Genomic DNA, 17743 nt, shown 5'->3' on the forward strand with positions numbered 1-17743 from the left:
GGCAGGTACAGAGGAATAGTTACATAAGGAATACACAGTCAATATAGCAATTCTCAGTTGGTGTTTTTGCAGATCATTTATACTCATATAGGACCAAAATGGATTAAAAACAGAAATATCACTGGTAAGATAAGAAAGTGCACTAACAGTACTATAGCCCTGATGCTGAAAACCAAATCATCTTTTAAAAAATCTAAATGTACAGTTACAAGAACAATGTTACTGAAGTTAGATATATTCTAAAACTGAAAGTTTCGCATTTCTCTTAATTACACTAACCTAAGAGAAAATTCTTACTGTTATATTATTAATAAAAGACCTTCATTATTTAAACAGTAAACAAATGGAAGGAAGGCTGATTTATTTAGTTACAACACTGAAATAAAAGACTGGTTCTTTTGTTATGAATGATTCTGTAACGTAATCCTTAAAATCTCTCCTCTTGCTCTTACCTTTGGAGCCAAAAGCAAAATCCCCAGAATTACTGGAAGCCAAGTCAGCAAATGACAGTCCTGTACTACATCCAAATCCAAAGGAAACGGTTTTGTTTTCTACTGGGAAAGCAAAAAGAACAATTTACTGTTTCATTTAACATATACTGACCATCAAGGGGAAGAAAGGAAAATTAGAACTGGGATGGGGAAAGAAGAAAAGGGAAAAAAAACACACACACACACACACACACACACACACACACACACACAATATAATCACACTACTAATCTCTTAGTTCATCAAAAGAATTGTATTTTCATTGTCCAATCACTTTTTCATGCTTTATCTTGTATTCTGAACAACTAATTTGAACAATACACAATATAGTAACCATTGTTACTCTCTTAGTATGTTGGTTTGAACTTTTGTACTGTGGTTTTTAGTCTTTGTTTTAAAATAAAATAAAATTTTAAAAAATGTATTGAACATCCAAGCTTTATCCATGACCCAGAAAAAATAGTGGACTTTCTACACTACTAGGTGAGAATGTTTAGCATCTACACTCTGATAAATTACTAATGCTACAATTACTCCTCCTGATGAATTCCATAATACCAAATGCATCCCAGAAGTCAGTGAGATTAGTTGTACTAAGCTAAGTATAAAATTATACCCTCTCTGCTGTGTAGTCTTTTAAATCTTTTTTTTTTGTCTTTTATATCTTAAAATAAGCAATCAAAAGCAGGATTTTAAGAAACATCTATATAACATTCAACATCCTGTATTATAAATAAACTAATAAAAATCAAATGTCATTTTTCTTGGTCATTAGGAATTTGTCAGTCTTATCTGAATTTTGCCCCAAGTTTAGCTGCATAATCTGAAACCACTATGTCTCAGTTCATTCATTTGAAAATATAGGTCTTTTTGTGTGAAGTTGCTGCCTCTTCTAGCAAATTAAACTAAAGCACCTATAAAATATACTACGTGTGACTTGTTTTGAACCTAAAAAAAGTAATCTAGACACAATGCAATGGATAAAGTAGAACAATTTACAAAGATACTTCTTCTATATTAAAAAAAAAAAAGGAAATGGAAAATCAGAAGAGAGTACTATTAAGTATTACTTACTCTACATAAACACTCAGTCTAGCAGCCTTTTAAACCTGTGAGACATTTAAACCCCTATTATAGTGTTTCTACTTCATATGTAACTAAAATATTCTAATTATGAGTAGCAACATAATTTAATTCAAATAATAAGGTTCTACACTTGATTTGAGCCAAAAGGCCCAAAAGATAAGCTCTACTAAAAACATTGTCACAAAGAAAATTATCCAGTAAGCAAACCATCGTCTTTTATACCCAGGTAGGTCAGAGCTACACTGCTTTCAATTCCCTGACAACCAAACAGCCACAATGGTGGAATCCCAGGCACTGCCAGATGGCAGAGTGATTTTCCTGACCATCACTCATAGCTTAGGTCCCGCACTGTTTTCAAGCCTAGCACAGTGGAGTACTCTGTAACCCCAGCACCTAGGAAGTTAAGGCAAGAAGATAGCACATCTGAGGCCAGCCTGGGCAATTTAGTGAAACCCTGTCTCAAATAATAAAGCAGGGTTTGGCTGGGCATGATAGCACACACCTGTAATCTCAGCACTTGGGAGCCTGAAGTAAGAGTACGAGTTTGAGGCCAGCCACAGTGAGTTCAAGGCTGGTCCGAACTACAGAATGTATCTTTCTTATCTTAAAAAACAAAATAAAAAGCAGCTAGAGATGACACGCAATGGTAGAGGGTCCGCCTAGCATGTGTGATACCCTGGATTCAATCCACAGTGACACTAAAGTGATGATCATTGTCTTGTTTTCAAGTGAGTCTTTACGCTATACCTTTAAAAATTTATTTTCAGGGGCTGGGGATTTAGCTCAGCAGCATAAGTACCAGCCTTGCAAGCAGGCGGTCATGAGTTCGATCCCTGGTACCGATAAAAATTTTTTTAAAAAAATTTATTTTCAGGTCTATCTTTTCAAACTTACAGCTGTGTCTGAAAATACGCAGAGCAACTTTTACCTTGGCTTGAAGATTCTGTGTCAGTTTCTGTTCTAGCAGACAAATCCACAGGCTTGTCCACAGTTCCAGAGGACACCGGTAACAAAGAGGTGGCTTTGGTGACAGGATCTAGTTTAGTCATGGTGGTTACAGCTGAACATACAGCATCAGCTGAACTGGTTACAGCCTCCTTTTGGGACATCTACAAAGAAGTGACAAGATACTAAACTGTAACATACTGACAAAGAGGAGGACATACCCTTACTTCAGAAAACACCATTTTCTGAAGGGTGTGGACTTGCAGATGACAAATTATATTTCACTCTATCATTTCCCAGTCTATCATGACTGGACTGAAACATACAGGGCATTGAAAACCTATGGCACATGTGTTGTTTTTATTTTTTTTGGTACTGGGGATCAAACTCATGACTTCACACTTGCAAGGCAAGTACTTATACTGCTGAGCTAAATCTCTGGTCCTGTTATTTTTCTTTTAAAACAAAAATTTTATGTATGAATTGTTTTTTCTAAACTAAAACGTCAGTATTCAGGTTTACTTGGTGTGTTACCACTTTTTGATAAGTAAGTGGGTTTTGGGTTGTAGTTTGGGCTCTTATCACTAAAAGATTCATGACCACCAATACAGGGTGACTATAAGGCATGATGAGGCCCTAAAAGGAAGGTAAACAATGAACAAGTTCATTTCAGTTATAGGCAGCCAGAAGAGACAGAAAGCCATGGGGATGACAGAAAATGCCTTACTCTTAGGTGCTCAGCTCAGGTCACCAGGTCTGCACAGCTACCCAGGCAGGTATCTGCATCCATCACTCTAGCAGTACAGGCTCATACCAGTCCACAGCACCTGGCCAGCCTCACTCTCATGAAAGTCTGGATTTACACAGTAGTAAATGTACAAGAGGGACTATGTACCACATCAACCTTGGGCATTGTATTTTGAAATTCTTAAGAGAACTTCAGATTCATATAGTTCCATCAGCTACCAATCATTAAGGACAGATGGCTCCAACCTGAGATAATACTGCTCAAATAGCAACACAGGAAATGTTTCCCAATCCAATTGTGATGTCACCATTAACTCTTCTATAAGAGGCAAAGATGATACCACAAAACTACAGTCTAATATCGATGCATTCAAATTCATAAGTTGTGACAAAATGTATGCAAATTGATCCCAAATGCAAATACAAATTATAATATACCATAACCAAGGGAGATTTATCCCTGGTTTGCAATGCTGGTTTTCTAAACACTGAAAAAAATCATTGTCACTCACAGATTTATGATCACAATATTTGACAATATTCTCTGAACTGTGGGTGATGGTATATGGGGCAATATATAACTTTAACATTCCATACAAAGAGCTTCTTTCTACCTACACAGAATCCTGGTTAGTAGGGTGTGGTGGTGTGTGCTTATAATCTTGGCACGTGGGAGGCTGAGGCTGGGGGAGTGCCATGAGTTTGAGGCCAGGCTGGCTACATAGTGAGTTCAAGGCTAGCCTGAACTATATATAGCAAGATCCTGTCTCAAAAAACAAAAGAAGACGAAACACTACCCAAAACAACAACCAAAACCAAAAAACCAAAAAGAAAGAAAAAGGAAGGAGGGAGGGGTGGGCGGGTTAGTTTTGACTGGGGTTGTCTTTTTTTTTTTTAATTTAAAGAGAAAAAAAAAAAAAAACAGAAAAAAAGGGTAGAAATAATACAGAATTTCAGAAAAATAAACAGTAAGAAATCACTAGTTGATAAGTTACATATTGTTATCTTAGAAATAGTTGTTCAAGTTACAAAATTAAAGCATACAAAGTGATATTCAAATAAGGACACTGCAAACAGTTCTGCTCAATGATCCATCAAGAACTTAGTAATATGGTTATCAGTCCTACACACTTGTTTTTACCTTAAAGAGGGTGAGATTAAACATGTCAAAACAGAACAAAACAGTTCATAAATTGTCTCCATCTTCACACACATTAAATACATATTGCATATTATAGAACTAATCAAATCATTATAGGACGATGAAAGCTTTTTAGGTCTTCGAGACCAGATTTTGAGGATGTCAATAATGACTACCATAATGTCTCATTGTCTTCAAAGTAGCTGCCTTTATCTTTATGTATGCTGAAATTGAACTTAAGAGACTACACTAATATCACTCTGAAAAGTGAATAATAGTACTGCTAGATTTTATATCTTAATGCTACAGAATTAGCATTGGGTTTCTTAGTGTCTTTTCTTCTTTAGAGTATCTGTTCATTACATCTTGTATTATATAATCTGTTCCCGTAAATAGTTTAGAAATTCTTCCCATGTGTGAATCTCTACATCTATCCTTTCTGTATTTTAGGGAAAAACAGATCAAAACAAGACAACAAAACAAATTCCTGGAAAAACATGAAATGGCAAAGACATATAAGACCACAGTATTAGGTAATCTACAGTAGTTCCTATGCATTCTCTTGTTATTTTCAATAGAATTGTCCATATCATCAGGCATTATATAGTTAAGCATAGCTTTGCATAGCTATTTTTTTAAAAACACATCTTTGGAGACATTGTAGGACTTGAAAGCAGTTAAAAAAAAATTGGAATACATATCTTTTACATCTTGTCATCTTCAGAGTAGTTGTCTCTACTCTTAGACTTGATACATCAAGCATACCAAATTCGAATAAAATCAGTCAAGGCAAAACAGCGGTCTAACAAACCAGCTTCAAATAAAATCAGTCATAGTAAGACAATGTAAGTAATACAGAGTTTCAGTTTAAGTTAATAGAAAACTAAGGATAGTTACCGTGGTATAACCTGTTATTTTTGGGTCAGCTGTCTGTGCCCCCAAATCTCATGAGTACACAGACTGGAACAAAATATAATCAAACTAAACACAGCGATAAGACTACTGTGGCTTTTAAATTCTGACACACTTATAACAATGTCCTCTGCCTTCCTTTTTTAGGCATTTCCTCATCTTTCCCCTTCTTAGGATGCTTTGTATATTTTGAGTCCCACTAGCTCCTATAGTTTTTAGACTAGGGGGTCAACCTGTTACCTATCTGAGTGTTGCTGAACCTTTTTACCCCTGAGCTTAATCTTGATCTGTACTCCTTTGCTTACTAAAGTCATAAGGTTGTCCTCCCTTCCAGCTGTGTAGTTCTACACTGAACTTAAGTATAACTTTCCAACCTATCTGCAGCTGCTGGACGAGTTGTCCCTATTTCTCTCTGATTTTCTGTCACATATAGCATTGTTTTCTCATCTTTGACTTTCAGTTTATTAACCCTCTTTCAGGTTGAGTGTATTTTCTATTCAGAGTCTCTCGATGGATCCTGCCTCCTAATCTACTGTTTCTTTTTTGTTAGTATTTCAAGGCTATCTATATTAAAAATTATAGCTTGCCATCTCTACCTCATCTCTGCTATTCTATTCTTCTGCTATTATTTGTCCACTTTACTCCTTCATTCCACTGTCTGCCCCATTCATTGAGGCCTCTCTGTTGCTGGAATCTTGGTATTTCTTCCTCTCTCTCTCTCTGGAATGTCCTTCATTATTTTTTGTAGGGTTGGGTTGGTGGCATAAACTCCCACAGCTCCTCGTTGTCTTTGAAATATCTTGCTTCTTCATTTTTTTTTTGGTCTTTTTCCTTTTTTATCAGTAACGGGGATCAAACTCACGACTGTCTGCTTGCAAGGCAGGCGCTTATGCCGCTGAGCTAAATCCCCAGCCCCTTCTCCATTAATTTTGGGAGAGAGTTTTGCCGGATACATGAGCCTTGGTTGGAAGTTATTTTCTTTCAGGGCTTTGACTATTTCCCCTCAGGCTCTTCTCAATTTGAGAGTTTGTGTTGATAAGTCTGTCATTAATTTTGATGATTTGTCCTTTGTAGGTGATCTGCTTCTTTTCTCTGGCCACTTTTAATATTCTGTTCCTGTGGGGGATTTCTGGAATCTCGATTATTATATGTCTGGGTATAGATCTGTTTTGGTTGTAGGTGGCTGGAGTTATGTATGCCTCATTTATCTGGATATCATTTCTTTTTCCTATGCTTGGTAAGTTTTTCTTAAGTGTATCTGTGAATATTCTTTGTAGTTCATTTGTGGTTATTCCTGCTTCTTCGTTTACATTTTTTTATTCTTAAGTTATAAATCCTCTTGTCATCTTCTAGCCTTTGAATTGTTTCTTCCTGGTTCCTTATTATGTTTAAGAGATCTTTTCTTTCATGATCACACATCATAAATCTCTCTTCAAGTTTCGAAAGGCTAACTTTAGTTTCTGTCAAGGCATTTTGCCAGCTTTCAATGGAGTTTTTTTTTAGTTTCCTGGTAATCTCTTTGGATCTGTTTCATATATTCTAGATTTCGTTTATATTCTTCATGAAAGCTTTCTCTTCCTTTTCTGAGTTCCTCCGTTCTTCCATCTGTGCTCTCTTGGGAGGGGCTTATCATTTCTTTAATCGTTTTATGTCTTGCCTCAATTGGGTCAGAAGTACAGTTTTAAATTCATCTATGAGGTCACGAAGGTATTTCTTTATGAGTGCTGACGTTGTGTCTAATATTGCATGATTACTGCACTGCTTCTCTTCTGTATTTATCTCTCCTGAGCTTATTTTCCCAGGGTCAGCAACTGAAGAGTTTTTTTATTTCTATCTCTTACCATGTTTCTGGTTTCTTTCAGACATGTGTGTCCTGGGGGTCTCTGGCCCTCTCCGAATTGCTTACAGTCTTTCCAAAGCTTGCTGACTAGAGTTTTGCTGCCTGTCCTAATTTACTGTTATCTGAGGTACAGGCAAGGATGCAGGTTAGCCTCTAGCCTCTGAGCCAGTCGACCCGAAATTTCCTTCAGGAACTTATGTTGTACCTTGTGGACATCACTGAGTCATGACCTTTTTGTCCTTGGCTATTGGGTCCCTACCAGAGGCTAGCTCAGCCCCAGCAGAGCCCACCTATCCTCTCTGCGCCAAGAGCGGCTGACTGATGCCGCCGTGGCTCTGCCCAACTCCAAGATGTCCTCCAGCCAGCGACAGCAGCCACAGGACCCCAATCCCCAGCACTCACTGGGAATCAATGCAGCTTCTCCTCTTGACTCCAAGCCACACTGCATCCTCCCACCAAGGGCTCGGGATTCAACAATTCCCGTTATCGGTGGCCGTGGCTTCAGCTCGACCTTGGATCGCCTGACTCCACAGCACTCCCAGTACAGCACAGTCTCAGTGAGTGCACAGGGCTCCAGCCCTACACTCGCGTTTTTTCCTTCCTCTGCAGAGGTAGATTCTAGCTTGATGTGGTTTTTCTACGTCTAAGTCAGCATCCTGCCTTTCAGAAAACTGCGCGGCACGGCACCTGGCTTTGGTGCCAGGCACATGGTCCTCTCCGTGGCCTCCTCCGGTGCGGACCCCGGGACCCAATTTCCAGTACTCATCGAGAGCCAATAAAGCTCTCTCCCTTGGCTCCACTTTAGACTGTGCCAGGGCCTGGGACTCATTGACTCCCATTATTGGCAGCTGCGGCTTCAGTGCGATCTTGGATCGACCTACTCCAGGGTGCGCCCAGCAGACTCCAGGGTGCGCCCAGCACAACACGGAAGGGGTCTCAGTGAGTGCATAGGGCTACAACCCTCCACCCACACTTTTCCTTCCTCTTCCTACTTTTATTTTTCCCTTCGGTTTCCTCCTGGCTTAATAAAAATCATCCTCCAATTGTCTGGCCCTCTCCATGCTGTCAAATTCTAGCATCAGAGCTGCCTTCCCCGCAGAGGCTCTCCATTCATCCCCTTATCAAGTTGCCATTTTCTCTGCTCCCCCGACTGGGGTTGTCTTAAATCTGCAGCTCCATCTGGGGAAATGCAATCCATTAGCTATGTGAAGCATCGTGTTTACCTGGGCATCTTCTCTACCTGCTAGTCATGACACGTAACAACCATTACCATCATGAAAGCATGCCAGCAGAAACAAGGGTGGCAGTCTCACCTGGGCTTCCTGTGCCTTCTGGAGCTCAGCCTCAAAGTTTTCCCCATTTCCATTGTCTTCCTCTGTATCACTGCAGACTCCACAAAAAAAAGTCGGTGGAAGCTTTAATGTGTCTGCTTTTGCCTTCTCTTCAACTGTTGGTTTCTTTTCCCAAACAATAACACACTCTTTCTCATTATCTGAAAAACCCATACAACATAAGCAAAAGAGGAAATCAGATGATTTCTAACTGCCTAAGTCCTCAGCACACTCCACAGACCCTGATAACAGCCCTGATAACAGCCTGATCATGGAGACCAGGATCACAAAAAGACCAGTATTTGTTTTACATATTTTCTTTCAGTTATCATGAATGCATTACATAAATAAAATCAATGACAGAAAAGATCAAACCATATGGTTTCTTTTAATAGATTTATTTAAAACATTGTACACTGCCATTTAAACCTAACATACCTGGTAGATTTTCTTCCAATGGGCTACATTTTTCTGAATCATCCAGATAGAGTTTCCCATTTAGTTTCTTGACAGCCGTTTCAAAATCTTCATCTTAAAGTACAATTGATAATATTAGAAATAAGGATGTCTAATCAAATTTAGCCACTGGCCCAAGATCATGTCTGGATTCTTCGTCCCTGTCCACATAGAGCCCTGCCCAGCCCACCCAAGCCCAGCAGTCCCCTCCGTGAGGGCCTCGGCTCACGTACCCTCATGCCTGGCCCCAGACCATTCCCCTACACCACTGCCCAACTGATTCCACAGAGCATGTAAATACCCACTACAGCATGCAAAGTTCTGCATCATCAGAAGCCTGTCTTTTGCCTCTCCCCTAAACCTCCACGACTTTTAGAAAACGATTATTTTTGATTCCCTCAAAACACCTGCCTAGTATATGACAATTATCCTAAAAATGCTTGGGTAAAGAATGTCATTCTTCTGATCATCATAGTGAATGACTATTTATATGTACACTTAAATAAATGTCTACCTGTAAGGTATCTCTTTGAGAGGTCTTACTAACTAAACCATAGTCCAATTACTGTGAAAAACAGGAACAAAATGCTTTTAAATCTCAAAGAATTTACCATCTTCCTCATCTTCACTAACGTAATCTGGTTTACTCTTGTAGCAGAAGAAGGTGGGCGGAAGCTGAAGCTTGGCTGCCAAAGCTCTTTGCTCAGCAGTGGGGGTCAATTCATACACAACAACAATCTCGTCATCTGAGGCAGTAGCTTCAGCTGTTTGCTTTTCCTCTGCTGTAACAAAGTCAAAAACAATCTGATAAGGACGAAGTGTGAAGCATACATCAATAGTCTAACTGAAAATCCAAGGCCATGGGCACTTGTTTCTACAGGTTATGATGGCACAATGATAACAACACACATGCTCTGGTGAGGCCATGAGCTCTGATAATGATGAATTAGAATCAAAAGCCTGACTTATTATTCTACCCACAAAACTCTTAAGAAAGAATCTTTTTAAAACTTAAAAATTATTTTACTTACTAGCTTTTCATCTGAAACAATCCAACAAGAAATATCCATGCACTTACAACTGAAAAAAAAATCCTTAAAGAAATTATATTAGCATACATTTGCAACTAACCTAGGGCCATACTTGATTAGTTCCTAAGTTAGGAGATACCAACAATGGCAGGTAATTGGAGGTACATTCAGTTTTGCATATTTCCAACCATGTTGCTAGATAAAATTAAATAAAAATTATCATCCTATGACAAAGGAATCTAAGAAAATTCCTATTCATGAAAACATTCCTCTCTACTCTTCACCAATGAATGGGCAAAACCTCAAGGACAGAAAATGAATAGTACATGCAATGTTGTGGTCTAGAAAGGAACTAATTCCTTGATTAAAGGAATATAGCAAGTCTATCCTAAAGTATTTCATCTACCCACACTATTGCAAGAGAAACATTCTGCAGTGTAAATATACCATACACAATGAATTCTAAAGACTTGGGATTGGAAAAAAAGACATGAAATATTTTACTAGTTTTTTTATATGTTAATGTATGTGAACATTATATTTTGCATATGACAAATAAAACACACTATCAGCACCGATTTCCATTCTTGTTTTTTACAGCAACCATTTCTTTTTAGATTTTATTTTCATGAGCAAGCTACCAGAAAATATAAAATGATATACCCAGATCAGATCTCACTTCCACTGGGAGACGATGCTATACATAACCTTTTATGCAATGTAAACAGGCTCCTCTCTATTAAAAAACAAATGCTGGGGCTAGGGATTTAGCTCAGCAGCATAAGCACCTGCCTTGCAAGCAGGCAGTCGTGAGTTCGATCCCCGGTACCGATAAAAAGGAAAAAGACAAAAAAAAAAGTGCCAATTTCCTAGCACTATAAAATACATATTTTTGTTCTAGTTCTGCCATTAGCTGGTAAAGAGGCATTGAGTAAAAGCTGCCTTGCTAGACTTTACTTTCCTTCTGTCTCATGTCTTCACTACAAGATCTGTAGAATTATAATTGAATTTGAACAGTAAGTTTCTGTCTTTCTACAGCATGTTGGTAAGTCTGCTCTTAGGCCAGGGATTCTTAGGCAAGGGCCCACTGAGACTGTACACAAGAACAGTATATATTCACTTTCCTAGAAGCATTAGAGATTCTAAGAGCCTTAGCTCATTACACCTGGCATGCTTCAGGAATGAAGGTCCCAGAAACACAGACTGGCGATCTGTCACTGCACTTATCTGTGCTCAGGGTGTATTACTGGACAGTGATGGTGAGCATCCACTTGCCAGCTCTGCCCTTGAAGTTTTGTCTCCAACAGACCCCACCTTCCTAACAGACCCCACCTTCCTATTGTTCCAATCCAGTAGCAACACTTACTTCTACCAATCATCTGTGCTACATATGTGATACATGACATAATAGTGGCTGTTCAAACACGAGCCCACTTTCAAATACAGTATTTTCCTATGCCATATACAAATAAAAATAAATTCCTAAAGGGACATAAGTTGTATATATGCTGCTGCCACCACACTTGAATGCTGGTGGGCATCAGTGGCTAAAGACAAAGGATGGACAAAACACTAATCTTCACTAAATAGTGCTGACAATAGAGCAACACAGTACAATAATGTAGCAAAAAAAAGAAGGCAATGAGAAAACCGCTAACATCCAGGTAAGTTTAAAATGCAGCATTAAAAGGTGTGACACTGCCAGTCAGAAGGTATTTTTTTTTAATGGCATTCTTTACCATGCACACTGTAGTGTTAAGCACTGAATTTCACACAGCCATGGTTACTCTGCTAGAGACTACAGCTGCGTCAGCACACTCGGAGAGCACTAACTGTACCTGTGCTCTCAGGCTGGGAGGAAGGGGTCCCGGTCCAAAAGGCCATTGGATTAGATTTAAAAAGGCTAAAATTAAATCCTACAAAACAAAGAGTATTTTTAAACATCTTGAGAAACAAAATGAGTATGATTTAAAATATGAAAAACCAGAGTCCCTCAATTTATACCAATATAGTTTCTTATATGTATCACTACCTTCATGCTTTGCTCATTTAATAAATAGTAGCAAGATTAACCCATACAATCAGCAAACATCTCACTACCACCACATACTGTGAATAACAAGATATCAATAACCAAGAAGAATGAACACTTTCTTAAAAGGCTCAAACTGGGTGTCGTGACATATACCTAAAATCTCTGCTACTCAGGAGGCTAAGACTGGGCAATTTAGCAAGATCTTGCCTCAAAAAAAAAAAAAAATAAAAAGGACTGGAGATGTAGCTCAGTGACTCTTGGATTCTATCCCCAGTACCATGTTCCAAAAGACTCATACTAGTACTCACTATTTCTATCCATATTTACACTAAACTTGGTTCTTTTTGCTTGCGTATACATGATGAAAGTATCTTCTAGTTATAAAATCTCTTAACTAACTTAGTGACAATCTGTTACTGTTTGAATTCTGCAGGTAAAATTATTTAGGGAGACAAAGGTCTGCTCATTTTTGGAGTGTTCACAAAGGAGAATTAATGCTCCAACTCTGCCTAATACATTAGTATCCTACATTAAGATGAACATTAAAACACAGAGATTGTACTTAACTGTCAAGATGATGCATGAAAAATGGACATAACGCTTTTGTAAATGACAAGGAGAGGAGGGGTTGAAGGGAGGGTAGGGGGTCAGGGGAAAAAGGATCAAGTTATATCATGTCCAGGGACAAATTCTCTTATGATGAAATGTGATCATTGCATATAAAATGTACCAATAAAGTCTGATTTAAAAAAGATGGCACACTTACCCTTTGCTGGTGTTTTAAATGTATAATTAGCTGGAGACTCTTCCTTTGGAAAGGAAGTGAAGAGACTCTTGACTCCACCATTTGAAGGCTGTCTGCAGTCAGTGTCCTGTGAGGGCTCACACTCGCCATGCTCCACTTGTCTTTCAGGTCCAATCTGTACCTCTGAAGTAGTCTCTTGGTTGCTATTTTTCAAATGTGCATTAAAACTAAATCCAAACAAAGACCCAGTGGCGGAACTGTTGCCAAATGTGAATGGTTTTGATTTTTCACTACTAAAAATGCTCTTAACAGACTCTGAACCAAATACAAACTTTGGGGGTGAAACCACTGCTTTTGTTGTGGTTTCAGATGTACCGGGTGCCTCTCCACCCTCAGAAGCTGCATCTACTGCATCATTATTACCTGGAATCACATCTGTCCTCTCTCTTGTGGTTTCCTCTAACACAGCTACGGCAATTTTGCCACAAGGTGACTCTCTGGGTGTGCTTGAACGAGAAACATGAGGCGTTATCAAACAATCTTTTTCTTGGGCTGCTTTTGCCTCATCAAAAATTTTCTTAAATGAGTCTGCAACATCTTGTAGTTTAAAACGCACAGCTAAATGCTCTACTTTTCTTTCACCATCTGCAAAATCACATGCAGTCCACACCCAAACTCTTTCAGTCCCTTTCATGGTTTGCAGAGTCATGTCTGGAGTTATCCTATGATTGGCACAGAGTTTCAACACCTGGTCTCTTCTCATCACTATGCGAACCTGCTTATTATCATAATTCTGTAAGATCTTTATGTCACCAATGCCCCTCTCTTTCCATTGGCCGACATCTTTATCATATCTATAGAGTTTTGCTCTGTGGCTAAAAACAACTTGTTCATTCTCCTCCCCGCTGGACACTTCAACTAGATCAGGTAAGGGTACAACAGGCTCAAAGTACTGCCCATCTCTCTCCTCTTCCTGAGTCACATCTGATTCTTCATCAGTGCCCACTGAAGTCCCACTCTGGTTCAACTTGGCAGGAGATTTAGATGGGCTCAGCGCAGATTTAAAACTGAAGTTGAACCCAGTGGTAGACTCCCCAAAGCGAAAGAGGTTCTTCCTCACTGGGCTGTTGGCCAGTGGTGAGGCATGAACAGAGCTGCTGCTGACACTGTCATCCAGAGCCTCTTCCCGCAGGTCATAGTTGTCCCACTCCAGCGAGGGACCCTGGTTCTCAGGGCTACGCCTGACCCCGGTGTCTGCAGCACTGACAGCACCAGCAGCTGGGCCACTGCCCTCCTCATCCACAACCTTTGTTTGATCATTTGTTAAAAATGTCTTGAAATCTTTCAGTCCACTCTTCATTTCCTCAGCTCTCTGTATCAACTTGGCGGCTCTGCCAGTATCTACAAGTTTATGGGGAGTTTGCAGAGGAATGTCTAAAAGAAGTCGCTGACATTCCTCAAACTTCTGCTTGAACTCCTCAGCCAGTTCTGGTGTTTTGAATTTTGCTGCCAGTTGCTCCAGCTTGGCATCACCATCGGAGAAGTCACTAGCCAGCCACATCCATGCTCTGTCTGAGCCAGAAAGGGGCTTGAGGTTCATGGTGGTCGTTATCCAGTGATTGGCACACACTTTCAGAACTTGTTCTCTTCTCATCAGCATCCTCAGTTTGCCATTGACTTCATTTTTGAGAATTTTTAGGTTCCCCAAACCTCTTTCTTTCCACTGACTAATCTCAGCATCAAACCTGAATAACTTCACCCGCTGTGAATACAGAACCTTTTCGTCTTCCTCTCCCGTCACCAGCTCTACCTTCTCAGGCATCTGCACAACGGGCTCAAAATGGATATCATCACTGTCCTCAGTCTTGTAGGTGTCATCATCTTTCTCCAAATCAGCACAGGTGCCGGCCTTCTCAGACGTTTTATTATTCTGTGATGAGAATAACTTTTCTCCAGCACCTGAAAATCCCTTGAAATTAGGGTCTTTCTTTCCAAACTGAAATCCTTCTCCTGAAGTTGATTTTGCAAGATCTGCGAAGGTAAAAGTGCCACTTGTTTGCCCAAAAATTACACCACTCCCATTCTTCTTACTAGTAACATCCTGAGCCTGGGAACCAGGGTCATTTTCAAAGTGCTTGTCACTCTTCTCTTGACTCCCTTGTTCTTGAATGCCAAACTTAAAACCATCAGCAGACACAGGAATGGAAAAACTAAACCCTTCTTTTACTGACTTAAACTCTGTATTAGAAGAACCTTGAAATGTAAATGAAGGAGTATTTTCTTGATCCACATGCCCAAACTTAAATCCTTGCTCTGTAATGCCAAATTTAAAAGTTTTTTCCGGAAAGTTACTTTTAAACCCTGTTCCCACCTGATTTCCAGAAGACTCACTGAGCTTTGAGTTTTCTGTGAAAGTTGAAGGAGCCTCTGCTGTGGGTTTATGAGTAGGTTTATAAGCATCACAAGCCACACATTCTGTGGAAGAACTCTCACTTTGTACCAGGCAAACACTACAATCTTCTTCTCCTTCTTTTTTGGCAAACACTCCTTCAAATCCATTTTTGGGAGTCTTGGCTTTGTCTGAAGAGGCAGGCACTGGAATGGCAGGAGGAGGCAGACCCTGTTTGCTTGGGTTCTGACAAGCAACACAATGAGTAGCACTGGCTTCGTTTCGTACAAAGCACTCACTGCAATCCCACTGTCCTTCCTTCTTGGTGAACACTCCCTCAAACCCATTCTTTGGAGCCTTGCTTATCTCTGAGGAGCCAAACATGAAAGAGGCAGGAGCTGGAGCAACAGAAGTAGATGGACTTGGCTTAGCTGGATTCTGACAAGCCACGCACTTCACAGCATTTGCTTCATTCCGCACTAAGCATGAGCTGCAATCCCACTGGCCTTCCTTCTTAGCAAACATGTCCCCAAATCCACTCTTTGGAATTTTACTTATCTCTGAAGTACCAAACTTAAAAGAGCCAGGTGCTGACACAGAAGTAGTGGGCAGACTCTGTTTTCTTGGGTTCTTACAGGCAACACATTTTGTAGCACTTCCTTCATTTCGCACCAAGCACACACTACAATCCCACTGTCCTTCCTTTGCAGAAAACACAGATCTGAAATCACTGTTGACAGACTTAGGAAGATCTCCCTGGCCAAATTTAAAAGAAGTCTGCACAAATGAAGATGCACTTTTGTTAGGAGATTTTGTATTCTGGCATGCAATGCACTTAGATACAGTAGGTTCATTTCTTATTGAACAAATACTGCAATCCCAGTGACCTTCTTTCTTTGGAGTCATCAATGTAAATCTGTCTTGAATATTTTCTAGACTGGTTTTGGGAAGAGAACCAGTTTCCACTAATGGCGGGACTCGGAGCTCTTTACTATTAGGGTTTAGGTTTTGGCATGATACACATTTCTTAGCATTGGCAGCATTCTTTAATGAGCAGCTGCTGCAATGCCACCAAGATCCTTCTTTCTTTGGAGCCTGAAATTCAAAATTCATATTTGCAGCATCAGACTTGGAAACATCCTTGTTGTCATGACTTGTGGGTTCTTTTACAATTCTGGTGGTCTGGTTTGGTGCTACAGCTATATTTGTTCCTGCTGCTTTTAAAATATTTTGGGCCTCTTCAAACTTGCACTTAAAAAGTGCTGCTTCATCAGGAGTTTTAAACCTAATAGCTAGTTGCTCTGGTTTTGGCAACTCATCTGCATAATCAAGGGCATGCCATACAAAAGATCGGTCTGATCCTGCATTTGGTGTCAGCTTCATATCTGGACTGATGTAATGATTAGCACAGATTTTCAATACTTGCTCTCGTCTCATTAGAAGACGAATTTTACCAGATGTTTTATGCCTTAGTATTTTCACATTGCCAACCCCACGTTCCTTCCATTCTTTGCATTCTCCATCAAAACGGAACAATTTTGCACGATTACAGAAGAATTCTTCTTCATCTTCCTCACCCGTTTTCACTTCAATCTTATCAGGAAGAGGTACCACAGGCTCAAAGTGAGGGCCATCGTCATCATCATCCCCATGGGCACTTCCTCCATCTGCTTCATGATTCTTACTTGCCAGCTCTGGAGCAGGTGTTCCAAATACAGATTTTCCAGGCCCGTGAAAAGTAAACATATCATCACTTCGGTGAAAACCAGGATTCTTTTGCTGACTTGGCCCCATATTTTCTGTAAATGAGATTCCAGACACATTTTTGCTGCCAAAACTAAATGTACTTCGAGGACCAATGGTTTGACCAGGGACTGGTTTTGGTCCACTATAGCCATCTCTCTGCAAAGGTTTATCTGAAGTTAGGAGACCCAAAAGGCTTTCACTATTATTGTAAGCTGTAGAAGGAGGGTGTGTCACAACCTGCGGTGAAGAAAATGTGAAGTCACCATCATTTGATTTGAAATTTGAGTTAAATTTAAAAGGAGTTGGCTGTGTAGTATGAGCGGGTGTTGTCAAAGATGACCTTACTCCTTCACCAGGCATAGACTGAACAAAATTTGATTTTCCAAATTCTATAACCTTAGACTCCACAGATCTTGATGCATGAGCTCCAACTGGAGGTTTTGTAAAATATCCTGGTTCTGGCAAAGGTGGATTTGTGCTTGTCTGCTGAACATTGTAATTAAAGTAATCATCACCCCTGGGTGATAGAATTCCTGTTGCAGGAGACTCAAAACGCAGCGGAGGACCGTACACCTCCTGAGAGAACATACATGCGGACGAGTTTTGCACCGGTGGTGTGTGCATCTGCTGAGAGTAGGCATAAATATGCTGTTGCGGTGGAAGCCTATTCATGCCATAAACTGGACCCTAAAAGAAAAAGTTAAAACATGTTGTAGACTGTCTGTAAGACTATAGAGAACTCGACAGACCTAATTCTCACAAACCTTACACACGAGCATTATGAGGTAAAAAGCCTATCACCATGGTACAGACATATCCACTGATGAAGAAAAGGCAACCTTACTAC

The 17743-nt window shown here is 39.9% G+C and overlaps 1 protein-coding gene across 3 annotated transcripts in view; it reads right to left on the minus strand.

The window, feature by feature from the left end:
* Positions 1–17743, minus strand: part of LOC101788077 (E3 SUMO-protein ligase RanBP2) — a 56546-nt gene that overhangs the window by 3380 nt on the left and 35423 nt on the right. Inside the window, exons 20-26 of one of the 3 annotated variants that reach the window (XM_063229715.1) lie at positions 12783–17583; positions 11820–11897; positions 9562–9732; positions 8933–9025; positions 8477–8655; positions 2507–2687; positions 453–551 (exon numbers count right to left, since the gene is read on the minus strand). In XM_063229715.1, coding sequence (XP_063085785.1) covers positions 453–551; positions 2507–2687; positions 8477–8655; positions 8933–9025; positions 9562–9732; positions 11820–11897; positions 12783–17583 — 5602 coding nt within the window. Of the gene's footprint in view, positions 1–452; positions 555–2506; positions 2688–8476; positions 8656–8932; positions 9026–9561; positions 9733–11819; positions 11898–12782; positions 17584–17743 lie in introns of all 3 variants that reach the window. The other 2 variants (XM_063229714.1, XM_063229716.1) reach the window with 2 other exon arrangements.

Source organism: Cavia porcellus, unplaced genomic scaffold (genome assembly GCF_034190915.1).
Source record: "Cavia porcellus strain 051 isolate PalLab524CR breed Dunkin Hartley unplaced genomic scaffold, mCavPor4.1 scaffold_18, whole genome shotgun sequence".
Lineage (NCBI taxonomy): Eukaryota > Metazoa > Chordata > Mammalia > Rodentia > Caviidae > Cavia > Cavia porcellus.